We start from the raw sequence: 23,009 nt of genomic DNA on the forward strand, positions 1-23,009 counted from the left end.
TTGTGCATCATTCAAACCTTTCAGGTATCCGAAGGTTTGTATAATATCTCCCCTGCAACTCCTCTCCTGCAGGCTATACATATTTAGGACCTTCAACCTCTCCTCATAAGTCATTAACATCTATAGTTATTTTTAAATGTGTTTTATCTTTTGTTAAATTTTTTTATTATTGTTTGTGAATCTCAATTTTATTATGTATGTTTTGGTCGCCCTTCTCTGGACTGCTTCTATCCGGTCTGTGTCGCTTTTGAGATATGGTCTCCAGAACTGAACATAGTACTCCAGGTGAGGCCTCAGCAAGGACCTCTATAAGGGGATTATCACCTCCTTTTTCTTACTGGTTATTCCTCTCTCAATACAGCCCATCATTCTTCCGGGTTTTAAAATTGCCTTGTCACATTGCTTCACCATCTTCAAATCACAGTAGACACTATCACCCCAAGGCCTCTCTCTTGTCCCGCACACAACAGCCCTTCACCCCCATCACATACAGCTCTTTTGGATTGCCACACCCCAGATGCATGACTCTACACTTCTTGGCATTGAATCCCAGCTACCATATCTTTACCCATCGTTCAAGCTTCCTTGACTGCATATTTGATGTCATGCTGTCAAGTTTCACACCTCTGCCTCTCTCTCAATGCTAGGTATAATCAATGAGTGGACTAGGGTAAAGTTTAGAGTACAAGGCTTGAGGCCATGCATACTGCAGCCCATTTGGTCAACTCTCAGAGGCACCCCTTCTCAAGAGTGGAAGCACTCGATCCCTACTGTCCAAAAGCAGAATGAGCAAAATGAATGCACACACACACTGCCCACTCTGGGGTACGGATTGCTGTGGTAAGGGTATGGATTGCTGTGGTAAGGGAGAGACCTCAGAATGCAACAGCATCCCCAGAGACAGAGACTGACAGAGGGTAACACAGCACGTCACCCATCAAGTCACATACTGACACCTATCTTTTGAGTATGGACTACCTGCAGCACTTTGTGCACCTACACATGGACAATGTGTATGTTCCTGGAATGTTTGTCATCAAACTATATTGATGTCTGTAGCAACTTGTCCATAACTGCGGATGAGGTAGTCTGAGTACTTCCTTGGCGCTAATTATCTTTACCTGGCCACATAAAACACATCTGTCAAAGGCATATATGACACCTACTTTGTCTGAGGTACTGACATGGGCCCCTCAAGGCCTTATGTGGCACTAAATGTATGTCTGGCAAGAGACCAATTCAGAAAGGCCATCAGCCTTCATGCCAACCACATGAGACCTCTGGGAGCAGAAGGCCTGTACATTCAGCACTGTGTCCCATGTACTATGGAGGCATCTTGTAGGCTCATGAAGTCATCAGCTGACAACTGTTTCTCTAGTCTTTATGCTATACACACAGTAGATAATTGAGAGTGTAGGAACACACCTGCCTTGCTCACCACTAACTGTAAAAGAGACTTATAACACATGAGGCACACCATAGAGGACAGCAGCTCCTCCTGATTCCCCACAAGTCATGACAGGCATGTGGATCAGCAAGGGCCTGCAATCATTAAACCATGGAATGTGTGGAGTAACATTGGAAATGGAACTATCTGCAAGTTGTTTGGCGCTGGAGTGCTCAGCCTATGTGCTTTAAGGATGGTCACAAATCTCACCAGGACTGTAAGAGATACTAGCTATTGCTCAAAGCAAAAAACTCTGCATATTTTCTGGGTACATATATACATACATATAGCTGCACCATATGACTATCAGTCAGACATAACAACCAAGGGCCTTGAAGCACCCTGACAACTCAATATCTCTGTAAGGCTACTGTAATGGCTCATTTGAAGGCAGGAGGTTCAAACATACCTAACTGTTGCCTTCTATGACGTCAACCTTTGCTCAGGATAGATGTGTGTGCGCTTAAGAGTCATTAGAAACTATACGGTGATGGTGACTTCTCCAACCTCATAGGAAAATACAAATACACTGTATAGCCCATTGCCAAGATGAATACTGAGTAGGCATATGTGTTTTCTGTTACACAGTGACCCAGACAGAGAAGCAGTGATAGAAAAAAAAGATGATAGCAAGGAGAGCAGCAGCTAACAGTCTACTGGCCTCCCTTCCTTGGAAGGGGATGTGGAAGGTGAGTCCTATCAGGCAAACTAGCATTGTTTAAAATTTTGGCGAAGCTGGCTGCCACTCAGCATGGTGTCCTCGGCTCATGGAGGACACATGGGGGATCTGGAGGGAGATCCGGAGCTATATCCATTTGTAGTCCATGGCGTAGAGAGAAATTATAGAAGACACAGCAGAGCAGCACTATATCTCCAACTTTGGGTGGGGCATACATTAAAGTTCCACCCATCTTGTCCAAACAGCAAAATCGACTTTTGAGAACTCCGAAGGTGCGTTTGACAGTGGATAACACATAAGGCCTCGCTGTACCTCGTCTCTGAGGGCATGTTGGGAATGGCAACGGGGGTGAGAAGCCAGGTCCTGCAACAGTACCCAGAATATCCTGTGGCAAAGACAGATTTAAGCCATCAATCATAGCATTGTCACTTGCAGATCTGGCTTGCAAACCAGAGCACCCTATAACAGTGGTTCTCAACCTTTTTTCTGTCGGGACACACCTGACAGATGGTTCTCACATGCATGATACACTGACCCATGATCGTCATGTAAAAGTACAGTTTGCATCCACGGGAACCCCCCTGACCCACAATAATGGATGTAAAGCAGAATTATGACATTCCCCATACAACTCACCCTACAAAAAGATATTCTGGTTCTGTGTCATCTCAGTAACAGCAACTCAAACTCCTTCTACTTCCAGGCTCAATAGCCCTACTTATGAAAAGACAGCAGTTTACCACCAATGCACGTCCTCTTGAGAAAACACAACAAATAAGACTGATATAAACGCTTACATGCTAGTAAAATATCTCATCTTGGTAACAGACACAGAACCGACCTAACATACTCCCAGGATCTGTAGTAATGCACATAAACTAATCTGCACACAGTTACACCTGTATTATGGAATACACTCAAACAGGAGCAACCCTATCTATGAAAAGGCAACACTACAAATATTAAATCAGGCCCTAAAAACCAATACATCTCTTATTAGGAAAACAGAACTAGCAAGCAGCTATAGATCCCCACACAGAAATAATTGTAAAACTATACTAATAAGCAGAATACATGTTTCAAAACAACTATGAACAGAATAACATCCAACAATTAAAAACTCATTAAAAACTATTAAACATTCTCCAAACACCAATAAAATATTTTTAAAAAGCAGACATATCTTGAACCCACATTTAATTTAATACTACCGGACCTTATTTCTCTAAAAGGGCCCTGAGGTCCTCTGGATTTGTAAATGTATAGTTTTTACCATCTAATTTTACAAAACATCTACATGGGTATTTAAGCATATAGGGGCGGATTTTAAAAGGAGCGCGAATAGCCTACTTTTGTTTGCGCTCCATGCGCGGAGCCGCGCGTATCTGCTAAAAACCTGGATCGGCACGCGCAAGGCTATGGATTTTGTATAGCCGGCGCGCGCCAAGCCGCGCAGCCTACCCCCGTTCCCTCCAAGGCCGCTCCGAAATCGGAGCGGCCTCGGAGGGAACTTTCCTTTGCCCTCCCCTCACCTTCCCCTCCCTTCCCCTACCTAACCCACCTGCCCGGCCCTGTCTAAACCCCCCCCTTACCTTTGTCGGGGGATTTACGCCTCCCAGAGGGAGGCGTAAATCCCCGCGCGTCAGCGGGCCTCCTGCGCGCAGGGACGCGACCTGGGGGCGGGTCCGGAGGGCGCGGCCACGCCCCCGGGCCGCCCCGGGCCATAGCCACGCCCCCGGGCCCGCCCCCGGAACGCTCCCGACACGCCCCGAAAACGCCACGCAGTTCGGGCCCGCCCCCGACACGCCCCCGACACACCCCCTCCGAAAACCCCGGGACTTACGCGAGTCCCGGGGCTCTGCGCGTGCCGGTAGGCCTATGTAAAATAGGCTTACCGGCGCGCAGGGCCCTCCTCGCGTAAATCCGCCCGGTTTTGGGCGGATTTACGCGAGCAGGGCTCTGAAAATCCGCCCCATAGTTCCCACCTTTATCAATAACCCCTTTTCTATATAATAGGAATTTCTTTCTATTTAATTGGGTAGCTCTTGCAAGGTCTGGGAATATCCAGACCTTATCCCCATAGAATATATTTAATCGATTACGGAAGAAAGTTCTCAAGACATTATCTTTATCTGTGCTAAATGCAAATTGAATCATCAAAGTCCCCCGTGTTTTAACCACTAATTCATCCTGCGACTTCTGTAACAAATCAGATAATTCCAACGATTCATTTTGTAATACCTCTTGTTCCAATATCTCTTTTGCACTCTCCTTTACTTCTATATCTATCTGGTTTTGTTCTTTTCCTCTTTTCCTATTTCCCAAATAAAAGGCTTTAACAATCACTGGTAAACATTTATCTGGGATCTTCAATACCTGTTTTAAATAACTTCTAAACAACTCTGATGGTTCAATCTTCTTTATAACTGGAAAATTATTTACCCTTAAATTAAGGGATCTAGGTTAAATTACCTATAACGCCACTGCTTTTCCTTTTTGGTCATTTCCCACGCAGTTCCTTGAAACAGGGTCCACGCCATTTTATACACAAAGCTTGCTTGGTGGGGAAAAAGGTGATTTTATTGTATTGGCGGGATCCTAGTCCCCCCTCTTTTTGGACATGGCGCAATCATTTGCATCACTTGTTACGAATGGAGGAACTGGGCTCCCGAGCAGATCCTCGCTTTCGTCGGCGCTTTTTGCTGATTTGGGACCCGTACTTGCAATCATTACCTCACCATTCCCGCAGTTTGGTTATCAACGATTGTTGAGGTCGTCGTGGAATCCACGTATTGAAGGCTCATCCTGTCATTTGGATATACCACAGGAGTTATACGTGCATGGTTTCTGCCCTTGGACATTTATCCATCATTGGGGGAGATTGGGTGGGGGGGGGGAAGGGGTGTTGCTGTATACCGCGATGTTGATGTTATTATGAGGTCTGCGCAGAGGTCAGTGTACAACCTCTCCAGACCACTATCTTGGTTATATATTGTGTCAAATTTGCTTGAATAATAATAAAAACCGTTTAAACTAAATTAAGGGATCTAATCGAGTTTTCAAGATTTTCTATTCTTTTGTTAACTCCCTGTTCTACATTTATTTGATGATTTTGTATTATTTCTAATTGTGTAACTCGTCTGCCTATTTCAACCATTTCTTTTCTTTGTTCTTCTACTTTAACAGAGTTCTGAAAGGAAGAGTTAGTGGTTTTCATTATTTCATTTGTCAGTTTATTAATTGACTGATCTAACTTAACCAAATAGTTCCAGACATTTTCTAACGTAATATTGGCAGGTTTCTTTAACATAGTATCTGTTTTAATTACTATATCAATATCAATGTCTCTCTGATTCCGATTTTCAGATTTATCAGATTTGCTTAGCCTCGGGGTACTAGTTCCTCTAGGAGTATCATCTAAATCGTCCAATATGCTCAACTGAATTATTCCTTGTTCTATTTGTTTAGCTGATTCCAGTTTTAACTCTTTTTGCTTCTCAACATCTAACAAAACAGAGGGACTCAGAAGCCCTTCAGATTCCATCTCTGGTTTCTCAGGGAGTTGCCCCCCTTCACTTCCAGGTGGTGGTGGTGTTGCCGGTGCCCCTGGACTTAATGATGTCTCCTCGATCAGAGGGGGGATATTCAGCTCTAATATCCGTCCTTCAGCGATCTGTCCCACAGGGGAATAATTTGGTGAGTCCAACCATTCAGACACTGTCCTTTGACCTGATTCCACAGGAATCATACCAACTGGAGGCTTTACTCTAGCCTTCCTATTGGTATGTGGCATTTTATCAGGATAATTCAATTTTTAAATAGTAACCAGGCAACAGGAAGTGTCTAAAAGTCTATGCACAGAAAATAAAAAGATTTCACTTTGTTGGAGACCGTTAGAGGAGAAAGTCTAAAAGGAAAAATTTTCCCACCTGAGACGCTGTACAACTCAGTCTATCAAGACTCAGGAAATCAGAAATTCATTAGTAGATCGGTGAAAACCCAGCGAAGCCCGGCAAAGCCCAGCTTTACCACGCGCGGCTTTAGCTGCGCGTCGGCTCTGCTACGCGCCGCAAATCAGTTAAATTTATCAGTCAAATTTATAGTTTGCTTCCGGGTCCCGCCTCCAATCGACGTCCCTCAGCGTCAGCAAGTCAGCTGGTGATGGCAATCAACATCGGGGCAACACAAAGGCTTACCCCGGGTTCAGCTGAGTGTCCAGGAAATATTTGCTCCCTTCTACCACCAATGCACGTCCTCTTGAGAAAACACAACAAATAAGACTGATATAAACACTTACATGCTAGTAAAATATCTCATCTTGGTAACAGACACAGAACCGACCTAACATACTCCCAGGATCTGTAGTAATGCACATAAACTAATCTGCACACAGTTACACCTGTATTATGGAATACACTCAAACAGGAGCAACCCTATCTATGAAAAAGCAACACTACAAATATTAAATCAGGCCCTAAAAACCAATACATCTCTTATTAGGAAAACAGAACTAGCAAGCAGCTATAGATCCCCACACAGAAATAATTGTAAAACTATACTAATAAGCAGAATACATGTTTCAAAACAACTATGATCAGAATAACATCCAACAATTAAAAACTCATTAAAAACTATTAAACATTCTCCAAACACCAATAAAATATTTTAAAAAAGCAGACATCACATATTAAATAATTAAAATGGCAGTCAATCAAGAAAAATAAACTTAAAAAGCCACCTTTACTTAACCCCCTCAAGCTCTCCTACTCCCCTTCCATGCAGGCCGTGGCACACACCAGAAGCAGCAGTAGAAGCCAAGCTCTATACTCATGGTCCTCTTCCTTAATGCCCATGTCTCTCACACATACACCATACCAGTCATGCCCCCATGACCAGTTTCTGTCTCTCACATACCAATCATCTCCCAGTCTTTGACACACACACACACCAGTCACCTTCCTGAACAGTTTCTCTCACGCCATACACATACACAGGCTTCCCACTCCCGTGTTCTACTTACATATATGGGCTTCTCATTCTCATAATCATTTTTTCTGTCTCACACACACACACACACACACACTCACCAGTCTCTCACTCCCATGCTTGTTCTCTACACATGCACAGGCTTCTCATTCCCATAATCACTTTATTTCTTTCACACACACACACACACACACACACAAACACACACCAGTCACCTGACCTCTCTCATGCATACACACACAGGTTTCCCACTCCCATGTTCTCTTTCAGATATACAGGCTTCTCACTCCCATGCGTGTCTCACACGCACCCAGGTTTCTCACTCCCATGCTCACTCTTCACATGCACAGACTTCTAATTCCCATAATCACTTTCTTTCTCTCTCTCTCACACACACACATACACACAAACACACACCAGTCACCTGATCTCTCTCATGCATACACACACACACAGGCTTCCCACTCCCATATTCTCTTTCAGATATACAGGCTTCTCCCTCCCATGCTGTGTCTCACACACACCCAGGTTTCTCACTCCCATGCTCACTCTCTTCACATGCACAGGCTTCTCATTCCCATAATCACTTTCTCTCTGTTACACACACACCAGTCTCTCTCTCATTTCCATGCTCGCTCTCCACGTGCACAGGCTTCTCATTCCCTGAATCACATTCTTTCTCTTACATTCACACACACCAGTCTCTTTCTCTCACACACACCGTCACCTTACCAACCAGTCTCTCTCTCTCATGCATGCACACACACACACACAGGCTTCCCACTCCCATGCTCTCTCTCATATAATCAGGTTTCTCACTCCCATGCTTTCTTTCACACACCCCCCCCCCCAACACTAGGCCTCTTACGCCCATGCTTTCTCACATACCCAGATTTCTCACCTCCATGCTTTTTCTCTCTCTCACACACACACACATCAGTCACCTCCCTGATTAATGTCTCACACTCTCACATACACATCAGTCATCTCCCTGAGCAGTCATTTTCATTGTCTCTCAAATATACACACACACATCAGCTCTCTGACCAGTTTCTCTCAATCACACACATGCTGGCTGGCTGGCTGGCTGCTTCTCTCTCTTTCTCTCTCACTTCCTCTCCCCCCCCCCCCCAAGCACAAATGGTAGCTGCAGCAGCCTCCTCCTCCAGCCCCTGCAGGCCAAGAAAGAAGAATCCCATTGGCCGCGGGAGGCTCATGCTGCTGTCTCCTTTCCCGATTACCGGCTGCTTCGATAGCTCGGGGGCTGCTGCTGCCACCGCTGCTATTTTTCCATGCGGCACGGCTCTTTCTCCTTCCTGCGCACTGCATATCACTTCTTGTTCCGGGTCACGGGGAGGGGGAGGGCGTGGGAATAAGAAAAGGCCAGCCGCAGATGCCACTGCTTCTTCTACCACCGCTGCCGTTCCCACTGGGCTTGAACGTACTGATAACCTGGTGGCAACGACAGCAGGGAAGGAAGAGCAGCGGGAGAGACTGGGAGCACGCGACACACCTGCCGGTGCTTGGCGACACACAGGTGTGTCACGACACACCGGTTGAGAAGCACTGCCCTATAAGACTATATAAGGTAGCCTGTACCTTTCCCTGAGCCTTAAAGGCCAATTTGCCTAGCCTAAATGCATGTCATAGTGTTCTGTACCAGTATATGTGCAAGATAGTAGTAGCCAAAAGTAGCTCTGCTCTTCTGGACTACTAAATCGCATCTGGGTATTCCAACAAATGTGTGCCAGGCCCTTGCAACTGAGCTAAGGCTACTGGTGTGTAGCAGTCTGCCATCCTTGAAGCAAAGATAAGAGCTGCCACACATGTGTTAGCTGAAAAAACGGTATCTCATGGTATGATTGCGAATGTCCCTGCTTGCTCTGCAGTATGCTCTCCATAGAAACCCATTTGTAAGCCCCAACACAGGGAATATGCCAGGCCACCAACATGCACAGGACACTGCTTCTGGTTCAGTTGTGTGAGAGTCAAGACAAACTGTGGCCAACAATCTGGATGACACATCACTAACCAGCCACACCTGATCATGCAGTACCAGCAGTGTGGATACTTCAAGCTTGTCATTAATCAGTGAGATTTAAATAGCTCCGAATGGGAGGATAAGAACAGGGCCATTTTGAAAATGAACATGTTGAAAGTGTATAGTGCCTGCTCACACAGCAAGCTTTAGGGCAGATGCATTGTTTGCCCTTACAAGATTTGCAGGCCTCTGCAACATGGGGAGAAAAAGCCAGGCCCTGGGGCAATGGTCTGCAGATGTAACTGTTCAAACCACTTATCATAGTAGCGATGCTATTACCTCTCCCCCAGCTACCCCCACCATGCCGTGCCATTTCCCACAAACACATAGACAGAGATGGAATATAGAAAGAAGTAACTATCTTACCTATGAGCCAACCATCACCATACAGGCCATCCTCAAAATTTTCACAAAGGCCCGACTGCCTAAATATAAAGGAATTGTGCGCACCTCCCAGGTTCCTGGCCACCACGTCAAGGATGCACATTCGAGCGTCACAATCACTTGCATATTGATGGAATGGAAGAGCTTTCTTTTGTGGTATATCTCCTCACTGTCATGGAGTGGAATGATGGCCACATGAGGGCAGTCGATAGCTCCAAGAACATTGGGAATGTTTGTGAAGGCACTTCTCTTCAAGTCCATCAAGTCCTGCCTGTCCCGAGGAAATCTTATGTAACGATTAATGCAGTCAGAGACTGCTGTTATGACCTGGTCCAGACAATGGGAAAAAGTGTTTGGGACATTCCCCTCATGACACCTACTGTCATTTGGAAGGAGCTGGTTGCCATGAAATGCAGGGTGGCCAACAATTTGGTGAGGCCAGGCACAGCAATGGACCTTTCAGTGACCATATTCCAAATCCCCTCAGATTTCTTCATATAATTCCAGGACAGCCCAAGAACTGAAGCAATAACTGCAAACCACATAGTCCTCTGGTATGCCCAGCAAGGATGTTCAGATAATAGGACTAGGGGGCACTCCATGAGGTTAGCAAGTAGCACATTTAAAACTAATCAGAGAAAATTCTTTTTCACACAACGAACAATAAAGCTCTGGAATTTGTTGCCAGATGATGTGTTGCCAGAGGATGTGGTACGTGCAGTTAGTGTAGCTGGGTTTAAAAAAGGATTGGATACATTTTTGGAGAAGTCCATTAACTGCTATTAATCAAGCCGACTTAGAGAATAGCCACTGCTATTACTGGCATCAATAGCATGGGATCTACTTAGTACTTGCAAGGTATTTGAAGCCTGGATTGGCCACTGTTGGAGGAAGGATGCTGGGCTTGATGAACCCTTGGTCTGACCCAGTATGGCAATTTCTTATGTTCTTATGAGGAAAGATGCACTCCCTGTATCTCCTCTGTTGTGGCCAGCTGCGTGCCAGGTGCTACCCTGGGTCCCGACCTTGCAGGGCCCGTGGCTCAGCTTCCGGTACAGGGACTTCCTTAGGAGGACTCGAACTGTCCTTGCCTGTTCTTGAGGTTGTTGTTGATCCACTTGTCTGTGGCGAGTCTCCCGAAGCATCCAGTATCCCCCAACAATTAAACTTGCTACAAACATTATAGCTTTAGGAAGCTAGTCCAGGTAAGTACAGGTGATTTTATTGGGGCAGGAAGGCCTGGTAGATGTGTCTGTTATAATTCCTCTTTTTATCATGCGTGATAATAGCTGCAATAATACCTGCGATCTGCAATATCGGCCGTGGGAGAGCGATAGTTTTTTCACCTTACCGCAACAAAAAAAGGTATAGTCATTTCCCACGTTAAATCCTGCAATAGTAAGCATTACTCTATCGCACTCCATGCTAGCAGACCCTCATTTCCATTTACTCCACCCAAACTCCTCCTACTTGAATACTCAATTTTAAATTTACATATGCATTTTGTGTTGCGTTATTTATCGCGCATGTTACAGCATTATCACAAGCGTTACAGCGTTATCGTGAGCAGTAAGGCAAAATGATAACGCGAAATGATAAATGACCCAGTAAGTTTGGGACTTAGCCAGACAAAACATTAAGTTTAAATTTTCCTCCCCATTATGTTTTAGCCGTGTTAAGTCATTACACGACTAAAGCTTAGCTAGTTAATAAAGGGGCAGGGTGGGAGCATTCCCAAATATAAGAACATAAGAAATTGCCATACCAGGTCAGACCGAGAGTTCATCATGCCCAGCATCCTATTTTGAACAGTAGTCAATTCAGGATACAACTATATGGAAAGTATTCAAACAGTAAATAAATCCCATACTACTAATGCCAGTAATAAGCAGGGGCTATTCGCTAAGTCAACTTGATTAATAGCAGTTTGTGGACTTCTCCTCCAGGAACTTGCCCAAACGTTTTTAATCCCAGCTACGCTAACTGCCTTAACCATATCCTCTGGTAATGAACTACAGAGCATAACTGTGCATTGAGTGAAAACGAATTTCTCCAATTTGTTTTAAATGTGCTTCTTGTATTATCTGAAAGAGTAAATAACCAATTCACATTTACTAATTCTAGTCTTCTCATGATTCCATAGACCTCTATCATATCCCCCCTTGGCCGTCCTTTCTCCAAGTTGAACAGCCCTAACCTCTTTAGTCTTTCCTCATAGGAGAGCTGTTCTATCCTCTTTATCATTTTGGTCACCCTTCTATATACCCTTTCCAGTGCAACTATATCTTTTCTTGAAATGTGGCAATCACAATTGCACACCCTAACTCTAACCCTAATTCTAATTCCTAACATTCTATATGCATTTTTGACCACTGCAGCATACTGAGAAAATGATATCAATGCATTATCCAATTATGACGCCCAGATGTTTTTCTAGGTCATAACTTCTAATATGGAACCTTGCATCATGCAACTACAATGTGGGTTACATTTCCCTGTGTGCATTACTTTGCACTTGTCCACGTTAAATTTCATTTCATTTGGTTGTCCAGTCTTCCAGTCTTACAAGGTCCTCCTGCAATTTATCACAATCCGCTTGTGATTCAACAACTCTAAATATTTTTTAGTCATCTGCAAATTTGATCACCTCACTCATAGTTCCCTTTTCCAGATCATTTATAAATACATTAAAAAGCACCGGTCGCAGTACAGAAACCTGAGGCACTCCACTGTATATCTTTCTCCATTGAAAAAACTGATCACTTAATCCTAATTACTGTTTCCAATCTTTTAGCCAGTTTGCAATCCACAAAATGTTGTGTCCGTCGGTTCCCAACGCCCTCTCGCCGCCCTCCACACCTCTAATTCCTCTAACTCAACGCACAATAAAGCTCTGGAATTTGTTGCCAGAGGATGTGGTTAGAGCAGTTAGTGTAGCTGGGTTCAAAAAAGGTTTGGATAAGTTCTTGGAGGAGAAGTCCATTAATGGCTATTAATCAATTTTACTTAGGGAATAGCCACTGCTATTAATTGCATCAGTAGCATGGGATCTTCTTAGTGTTTGGGTAATTGCCAGGTTCTTGTGGCCTGGTTTTGGCCTCTGTTGGAAACAGGATGCTGGGCTTGATGGACCCTTGGTCTGACCCAGCATGGCATTTTCTTATGTTCTTATGTTCTCTTTGGTGCCTCCCTCTTTGTCCGCGGAAAGATTGGCTGCTGCGGCATCTTCCTGCCGTGGTCCTCCGGCGTCCCCGGACCGGCTCCATGCTGCTAACCGCCATGTTTCCTGGAGGCCTAGGGGCGCACGCGCAGCGCGGCCCCGACTGAAGTACCAGCGATGGCGCGAACCTCGGGGGCGTCCCCCGAAGATTACGTCACCGCGACAGATATTTAAGGTCTTAGAATTTGCTAAAACATCGAGTTAGCAAGGGTTTTGCTACCTAAGCTACTCTGCCTCCTCGGACTAACTAGGGGTACCTACTCCTCGGGGGCCTCGCTCTCTCTCTTACTTTGTAGATTGCAGTCTGCAACCGGTACTCGCTCCTTGAGGGCCCTTGTTCCTGGACTTCTTCAAATTCACTTCTGCCTGGAAGTCAGCACTGCCTACTACATCTGTGAGTTACCATCGCTCTCTCAGAGCTTTCCCTGGAACCAGGTACTCGCTCCTTGAGGGCCTACTTTATTCCAGCTCCTGGGCTTCTATGAGACATTGTGTGAGTGTTACCATCAGGTTCGGTACATGAACTCTGCTTACCCTGCTTACTCACTATATTTCAGTTTCTCTACAGCTCAGCCTCCAGGGATCGCTGTTACAGCTTCTGAGGGACTAAAGCCCAGCCGGGCATTCCAGCTCACTACTGCCACCTCTGGTGGTTCAGTATACTGTCTAATAAAAGAACTCGTGTGTGTCTGTCTCCATACTCTGAGCCTGACCGGTGGTACCTCTCAGGGCCTTCCCCGGGGGCGTGGTCATCTACCACTGGTCCAAGGATCCACCCACAACTCTCCTAAATACTATAGATTGCTAACTACTCACGGAGAACACATCAGATTGCTAACTCCTATCTGATTGGTCCTCCCATCAGATAGCGGTTTCATTACACAAAAGGACATTGACTCCTACCCCATGACTTTTTAAGCATCTTAGGAGTCTCTCATGAGGGACTTTGTCAAACACCTTCTGAAAATCCAAATACACTAAATCCACTAACTTACCTTTATCCACGTGTTTATTAATCCCTTCAAAAAATGTAGCAGATTTGTGAGGCAAGACTACCCCTGGGTAAATCTAAGCTGGCTGTGTACCATTAAAATGTCTATCTATATGTTCTGTGATTTTGTTCTTTAGAATAGTTTCTATGATTTTTCCCGATCTATAATATCCTGGATCACCACTACAATCCTTTTTAAATATCGGGGTTATATTGGCCCCCTCCAGTCTTCAGGTATAATAGATGATTTTATTGAAAGGTTATAAATTACTAGTAATAGATCTGAAATTACATTTTTCAGTTCTTTCAGAATCCTGGGGTGATTACCATCTGGTCCGGGTAATTTGCTACTCTTCAGTTTGTCAGTCTGGCCTACTACATCTTCCAGGTTCACCGTGATTTGGTTCAATTCATCTGAATCTTCATCCTTGAAAACCGTTTCTGGAACAGGTATGTCCCCAACATCCTTATTAGTAAACACCGAAGCAATAATTAATTTATTCTTTCCATGATGGGTTTAACTTCCTTAACTGCCCCTTTATCCCCTCAATCATCTAACAGTCCAACCAACTCCCTCGCAGGCTTCCTGCTTCAAATATATTTAAAAAAATTTTATTTTACGTTTTTGCCTCTACGGACAACTTCATTTTAAATTCTTTCTTAGCCTGTCTTATCAATGTTTTACATTTAAGTTGCCAATGATTATGGTTTTTCGTATTTTCTTCAGATGGATCCTTCTTCCAATTTTTGAAGGAAGTTCTTTTGGCTAAAATAGCCTCTTTCATTTCTTCTTTTAATCATGCCGGCAGTCATTTGGCTTATTTTGAAAGTTTAGTGCTAGAGCTGTAGATTTACTTATCATCCCTCTTCCAGTCATTAAGTCAAATTTGGTCATATTATAATCACTATTGTCAAGTGGCCCCACCGCCGTTACCTCTTGCACCAAATCCTGCATTCCACTAAGAATTAGATCTAAAATGGCTCCGTCTCTCAATGATTCCTAAACCAGTTGCTTCATGAAGCAGTCATTTTTTCTGCCCAGGAACTTTACCTCTCTAGCAAGTCCTGATGTTACATTTACTCAGTCAATATTGGGGTAAATGAAATCTGGCATACAACCACAATAATAGCGAAGCAAACCTTGCACGGTCAATATTGGGGTAAATGAAATCTGGCATACAACCACAATAATAGCGAAGCAAACCTTGCACAGAAAATATATTGACCCGGGCTGAGCTTCATTCATCCACATTAATTGAATATTGCCGGGTTAGGCGCATACCTAGAGGCCTTCGGGTACAAAAGGAACCCAGACTGCACACTGAAAATTCTTCCTTCCTGACCCGTTGGAACCAAATCCTAAATAAGTGCTCCTTGGATTTGATGGTCCTGATCATCGAGACTAATAAAGATCTGTTGGAGTCCTTACGGGAGGAACTGTCATCTAAGTTGGATTTGATTAAACACTCCACTGCCATACAAGACTTTGAACAACAACACAAAGAATTTCAAGACAACCTCTCTAAGTTTCGCAGTGATTTGAAGGCAGTGAAATTTAGTAAATTTCAACGCGACGAAACTGACTATCGGACAGGATACGTATACAAATGGATGGCAAAGAAACCGCAGAAGAAGGTTACCTTTGCGCAGGACACTTCTTCATCGGAAGATTCAGCAGGCGAGGAGTTACAACGAAGTCGGGGGTCAGCTCGAAAACCGCGGACTACTCCGCTGCCACCTCCGGAAACACCCTCGTTTACTTCTGCACCTGCCTCTGCACGCTATTTGTCTATTGCGTCGTCTTTTTTAGACTCGGGCCAGATGCCTCGAGAAACCCGCAGTACGCATTCTCGTCCCGGCCCGATAATCCCTCAGAAAACCACACGAACACCTCGGCCTCATCCCGACCCTTGGCAATAGTTCCAGAGACGGTGTTTAATCTTTCGTCTCGTGAGCTGACAGATATTGAAAAGGGGGCCTTACATAAGGGGTTGTCCTTTGTACCGACGACTAAATGTGATGAATTTGATGTACAGGTGCACGCATATCGTTTTTTTCGCACATTGAAATTGAAAATGTTTTTTGCTGAATTTCCCTCTACTCCGGACTCCTCAGTGTTGTCAAAAAAATCTCGATGGATGCCACCTGGGCCGGTAGATCCATTGATAGGGGCCTTTGAACATCTAGTCCGTCTGGGTGACAGACGCTTTCATCAACTAAACAATACATTCGATACAATCTAACGAGACAGGAAGTCTTAGCTATTAGAGATCTTGCTAATGACAATTCGATAGTGATAAAACCAGCGGATAAGGAAGGGGGAATAGTGGTCCTGGATAAGGAAGCATATGAAACTGAAGTTTTATGTCAACTTAATGATTCTTCGTTTTATACACCATTGTCCTCTGATCCAACTGAGTCCATTTCAAGGGAAATTAAAACATTAGTGCAAGGTGCACTGGATCGCAATATAATTACTAGTAGGGAGGGCAAATTCCTGTTGACATCTCACCCTATCATGCCGGTGTTCTACACCCTCCCTAAAATTCATAAGACGTTACATCATCCTCCTGGACGCCCGATCGTTTCGGGTATTGGCTCCCTCTTGGAGCCTTTATCTAAATTTGTAGATGTCTTTTTAAAGCCATTTGTACCGAAAATTAAATCATTTGTGAGGGACTCGGCTCACTTGATTTCCATTCTGGATGAATTACCTGTTCCCATGGGTGGGTTTTTCTTTGTGACATTAGATGTAATATCGCTTTATTCTAATATCCCTCAGAGGGAAGCCCTCCGGGTGATTGAAAATGTTTTAAATTCACGCCCGCAGCCTTACCGTATCCCCACGTCTTTTTTGTTAAACCTTGCGGAATTGGCTTTGACTAGAAACTTTTTTCGTTTTGATAACACCCACTATCAGCAGATTAAAGGCACAGCGATGGGGGCTACTATGGCCCCCAGTCTCGCTTGTCTGTATATGGACCATTTTGAGTCCTCTTTGATTTATCCATCAGAATGGGTTTCTTTCATTCCCTTGTGGTTGCGGTATATTGATGACGTGTTGCTGATATGGGTGGGCACGGATATCCAGTTTTATCTATTCTTGGATTGGTTAAATTCCCTGAACCCTCATTTACAGTTTAATTTTTGTATTAATCCAGTTGAAATATCTTTTTTAGATATATTGATTTCGAGGAGGGAGGGCCATTTTGTCACCACTCTGTACAGGAAGGATACTGATAGAAACACACTGTTAACTTACTCGAGCTGTCATCCAAGGGCCCTGAGTGATAATATCCCCACCGGGCAATTTTTACGGTTACGGAGATTGTGCTCCTCTCGTTCAGAATTTTTGAATCAAGCACAAAGCATGTTTGAAAGATTCACACTGAGGGGCTATCCGTCCAGGGTAGTTAAAAGGGCCTTCAAACGAGCCCTCTACTCCAATAGGGAGTGGTTATTTCTCCCTGTGGGGGAGGAAGAAGAAGATGTGAGTTTCAACTGTATACTCCCTTTTTCTACTATTGGTAAATTGATCGCAGATATGATACGTAGACATTGGAATGCATTGTCATTATCCGACGTCTTAGGTGGTCCCCTGCGTTTCACATTTAGGAGAGGCAGAAATCTCCGTGATCAACTTGTACATGCCAGTTTTTTACGCAATCAGAAAGAGGTGGAGGAAGGGTCTCACGGTCCCTGCGGGCACTGCACGATGTGCGAGCATACCTCCGTGGTCACTACATTTAAACATCCAAAAACTGCCCAGATTTTTCGGTTAAGATCAAAGTCTGATTGTACAACTAGAGGGGTGGTGTACATAGTGCAATGTCCTTGTCCCCTTATATATGTTGGAAAGACAAGCAGAATGGTTAAGACAAGAATGTCTGAGCACTGCTCTAACATTCATCACCTTAGAATGGACGAACCTTTAGTCACACATTGGTCTCAGTTGGATCATTCCATCTCTGATCTCTCTTTCTTTGTACTTGAGGTGGTCTCCCCCCCGTTATGGGGCTCAGGTGATTTCTCCGAGGTGCTTGGAAGAAGAGAGCAAAGATGGATTTACATTTTGGATACAGTTAGCCCGGGTGGCCTCAACAAGGAAATCGAGTGGCACTTATTCAGCTGATGGGTGCTCTGTGATTGGTTGGAGGATCTCGCGAGGTATCTTGGTTTCGCGCCAAATTTGTGCTTTAAATGTCTGTCAGGTTGAGGGCGCTCGCGCTCCGTGACAGCTGGAATATGGTATGTACCTTAGTTTGAATGGTCTATGTTTAGTAGCGCATTTGTATATTCCACCTCTTGTATCCTTTATTTACAGATTCTTTAAAAAGGTTTGTGGTCCCTCCCGATGCAGCCACCGCGAAACACGGGACCGTGTCGGGGGACGCTATATAAAAGTCTGTGTTGGATCTGTGGAGTTGCCTATTTTCATCTTTTGAACTTTCAAATATAATAAATATCAGAAGTTGTGGAATTCAAGAATTGTCCCTGCACCGTTATTTTCTGGTAAATGAAATCTCCCATTAATACTGTGCTTCCAAATTTGTTAGCTTCTCTAATTTCTCTTAGCATTTCATCATCCGTCTGATCATTTTGGCCAAATGGACAGTAGCATACCCCTATCATCATATTCTCTTCCCCAACACTGTCCAAATAGTCTCCTACAAGATTTTATCCTGTTGGATTCTATGCCATCCTGAACATAAAGTGCCAAACCCCCCCACCCCCACCCCCCCCCCCCCCACACACACACACACACAAGTTTATCCACCCTATTACTGTGATATAATTTGTACCCTGGTATGGCACTGACCCATTGAATATCCTCCTTCCAGGTTTCTGAGATATCAATTATGTCTACACCTCTTCATTCAGTGCTATATACTCTAACACTCCCATCTTATTTCTTAGACTTCTGGCACTGGCATACAGACACTTCAAAGTATGTTTTTTGTTTGTATTAATAACCTCCTTACCAGTTGACAGGGTTAATTTGAAATGTTTTAACTCAGGTGATTCTTTACTTATATGCACATGAATTACTTTTGCTTTTAGTGGAACCTTTCTGTTGAGATGTCCTAATTCTCCTGTTTCATTAGTATCTTTCAAAAATACCTCCTTCTGAATCATGTGCTGCTGAGCGACTGTCAGCATTCCCCCTTGCTCTAGTTTAAAAAGCTGCTCTCTCTCTTTTTTTTAAAGGTTTGTGCCAACAGCCTGGTTCCAACTGGTTAAGGTGGAGCCTGTCCTTTTGGAAAAGACTCCCCTGTCCTCAAAAGGTTGCCTAGTTCCTTTAAAAATGGATCCCTCTTCTCTGTACTTTTGTCTCATCTAAGCACTGAAACTCTGGAGCTCTGCTTGCCTCTGGGGACATGCACGTGAAATGGGGAGCATTTCAGAGAATGCAACACTGAAGGTTCTGGATTTCAGCTTTCTACTTAAAAGCTTACATTTAATTTCCAGAACCTCCCTCCCACACCATCCTATATCACTGGTGAACACATGAACCACGACAGCCAGCTCCTTCCCAACACTGTCTAAAATCTTATCTAAGAGGCAAGTGAAGTCTGCCACCTTTGCCCCAGGCAGGAAAGTTACCAAGTGAGCCTCAAATCTACCAGCCACCCAGCTATCTACATTCCTAATAATCAAATCACCAAACAATGATGGCCGACCTAACCCTTCCCTCCTGGGTAGTCACCCTATGAGACTCGCCCTGGCTGTGAATTTAAATGGTTTAAATTAAACCAGCTAGCACTGAATATCAGTACTAGCCAGGTACAGTTATCCAGCTAACTCTAATTGGGAAAGACCCTGCCTTAAAGTTAGCTGGAAGAATGCCTCCCTCCCTCCACAAAAAATACACAATATAAGTAAATATAGGTAGCTAAACAACTGCCAAGCTCCCCTCCTGATTCCTAGATATTTTACATTTTAGGGGCCATGCCCTGCCCCCCCCCCCGTCGATCCTAGTAAATGCAAAAATGTAGGGAGCTGAACTGGGACCCCACCCCTCCTGATCCCAGAACAGAATATGTAATGAGCCAACCTCCCAATCCCAAAAGAGAAAATGTAATGAGCTGAGCTGGACTCCCATGCTCTCCAAAACCACACTCTTGCCCCAACCCCTGAACCTCTCACCCCAAATGATGAAAACCCAAAAGTATCTAAACTAGCAGGAGAAGGAGGGTTTGATCCTTCTCCTACCAGCCTGAACAGTTAATGCCAGTATAGCTGTAAGTTGTATCAGCAGTAAATATTCATATATTCACTTCACTGTGTATGTATAGGTCCCCTCAATGATATCTGTCATTGAAAAGACCAACCCCTGGGGATCAGGAGATACTGGGGCCCCAGTTTGGCCCACTACATTTTCTGTTTTGGTATCAGGATGGGGAATGGGGGGTGGGGGGGGGGGGAGGACAACCCAGTCTGGCCCATTACATTTTTTGTTTTGGGATTGAGCAAGCATAGGAGGCCCAGCTCTGCCCCCTACATCTTCATATTGTGATCAGAAAGAAGCACAGGCCCTAGAATTTAAAATGTCATGGGACTGGGAGTGGGACCTCAGCTGTTACTGGGTGCTTTTTTTGCTTTACCAATATTGAATAAGCCAGTTATCTGTAAAGTTACCTGGATAACTTTACAAGGGTAAATTTATCCAAGCATACTAAGCAGGAGACCTGTCCAACTAAATATTTGGTTAAAGTTATCTAGGTAATATTACCCAGATAACTTTTATTCGCCAGCTTGCTCAGTATTGTCCTGGTAGTCTTTGTCTGCCATCATATTCTCTAATCTTCCCATAATCTTCTCTTGCTCAGTAAGATGTGTGTACTTACAGGGCTCAGTTTGAAATCCTGCAGAATGTCATCAAAGTAATGAAACTCAGTGAGCTCTAGTTCCACCATCTCATGTTTCAGCTCCAGGATGCGTCCCATCACCCCATCAAGCACCTGCCGAATCACTTGCCGCTTCTGTGGGTGCACTATCTGGTCATAGGCTGACTCCAGATTCCGGAAAATATGCACATATTTAACAAAGAAGGTGCCTAGCATCTGAAATGCAACCTGACGATCTTTCTCTGGACGTGGGAGCTTTGTTGGCAGCTCTTGACTGAGCAGATGACCAAGGGCTTCGTTTGCTTCCACCCATATCTTGTTATAAGCACTGATTAGAAAAAGAAGATAATATTAGCTTTAGAATATAGTACAAGGTTCTAGCATCCATACTGCTCCTGAGGAAAGTGGATTATTTGAATGCTGCAATAATTTTCATTCATGCTGGTTCAATAAAAACTATCCAGATATAATATAGTACAGGAACCACTTTAGTCTTGAAAGCTTATGTAAACCAAATCTTCAGAATATTTTTATGCTGATCTAATAAAAATTAAAGAGATTCTAGTTAGTTGCAGAGTGATAGTATTCATATACAGTTCTCCAGGGTCTATCAAGTACACAGAGGCAAATCAAAGGATCCGGAAAAGTATGCTAAGTATTTGATTTTCAAAGTGACCTGCATGTAAAAAACCTGTTAGAAAATCATTTATAGGGGTGTGTATGTAAACATATATGCAAACCCCTCTCTCGTGTGTACTTTTACTCACATTAGCAAGAGGCATTTTAAGGCGCAGAGTTGGGAAGGGAAAGCATTTACATGCATACTTTTAATTTTCAAAAGTAAGCGCACAAATATATATACAGAAAGTTACACTTGCTTGGAAGATACTGTGATAATCACACATTTTCACAGCAGATTTATGCACGTCTGCTTTGAAAATTCAAACTAAAGTCTGGGGATACAAAGCACCCACAGACTTTATTTTAAAATTATTATAAAATTATCCTCTAAATGTCTGCAAGACAGTTTGTTTGCAAAATATGAAAAAGCACATCTTTTACCCAAAGATTTACTTTCCTGCAACTTCTGGAAGAATGAAAACCCATGGAAAAAAATGGTATAAGCAATAGAAATCCTACTATCATAAATGCTATGGATGTTTTGTCCTAGAACAGTGGTTCCCAAACCTGTCCTGCAAGCAAATCTGTCTCATATATATTTATTGTGGATATCCTGAAAACCTGACTGGCTGGGGGTCCCCCAGGTCAGGTTTGGGAACCACTACCCTAGAAGTTTAACATTAAGGATCAAGCGAAAATCTCACAGTGTTTTCTCAGCAAGTTTTGTTTGTAAAGGTTTTTTGTGAAAAATTTTTGTTTGAAAAGTTGCAGAATATTGCCTTTACCTGAGGAAAAGGATGCTCCACTTATAATTTGTGCAAGGAAACTGATTTGTAGGTGTATTTTGTAAACCTTAAATCTGTCTTCTAGAATTTAAAGTTTTCTGTACTCAAGTCACACAAATCTGGGAATTAAACATTTTCTGGCTATGAGATATTCAGTGAAAAATCCAAATAAAAATGATCCCATCCTGCATTTAAAAATAACTGTGGCTTAGAGGCCCTGAATACCTTAGCAAAAAACACACAATGCCTAATAAATGGATTTTTAGGACAGCCTCTACTTGGATTCACATGAAAAATTAGCAATTTAGTTGCAATTAGAATGACCCTCATTATCCCTTTATGGATATGCAGAGTTGTTCTCCTGATGTAGCCAACTTCTACAACTGGACAAAGAAAACCCACTAAGTACACTCCCACCATGATGTCAGCTCAAACCTAATGGCAAGAGGCCAAAAACACTGGTCTACACTTAAGTCACTACATTGCCGCATTTAAATATGATAAAAACTACTTACATGCACTACCTCTATGGGATTTAATTGGAAAACCAACTTACTTCACATAAGTGTAAGGAGGAAGTTGAGAACTACACGTTGGTTAGTCTGACCTCTGTGGGGAGCAAATTAATGGTATTGCTCACTGAGGGCCTCCTGGTGGCGGGAAGACTGCACAGCACAAGGAGACTACATAGCAGGCGAAACAGTGACAGTTTATTATTGATGTCGTTCATCATATTTTGGAAAATGGCGGGTGCATTGCGCAACCCAAACGGCATTACTAGATACTCGAAGTGGCCGTTTCGCGTGTTGAAGGCCGTTTTCCATTCATCGCCGCTCCGAATGCGAATGAGGTTGTAGGCCCCCTTCAGGTCGAGCTTTGAAAATATCTTGGCCCCTTGCAGCCGGTCAAACAGCTCCAAGATTAACGGCAAGGGGTAACGGTCTTTGATCGTGATTTCGTTTAGAACTCGGTAATCGATACAGGGACGTAGGGTACCGTCCTTCTTC

At 43.7% G+C, this 23,009-nt stretch overlaps 1 protein-coding gene across 1 annotated transcript in view; it reads right to left on the bottom strand.

Moving 5' to 3' along the window:
* IQCA1 (IQ motif containing with AAA domain 1) overlaps nucleotides 1-23,009 on the bottom strand; it is a 645,805-nt gene that overhangs the window by 604,926 nt on the left and 17,870 nt on the right. Inside the window, exon 2 of the mRNA XM_029606410.1 lies at nucleotides 20,597-20,924. Coding sequence (XP_029462270.1) covers nucleotides 20,597-20,924 — 328 coding nt within the window. The remainder of the gene's footprint in view (nucleotides 1-20,596; nucleotides 20,925-23,009) is intronic.

This window comes from Rhinatrema bivittatum, chromosome 6, assembly GCF_901001135.1.
Source record: "Rhinatrema bivittatum chromosome 6, aRhiBiv1.1, whole genome shotgun sequence".
In the NCBI taxonomy this organism is placed as follows: domain Eukaryota; kingdom Metazoa; phylum Chordata; class Amphibia; order Gymnophiona; family Rhinatrematidae; genus Rhinatrema; species Rhinatrema bivittatum.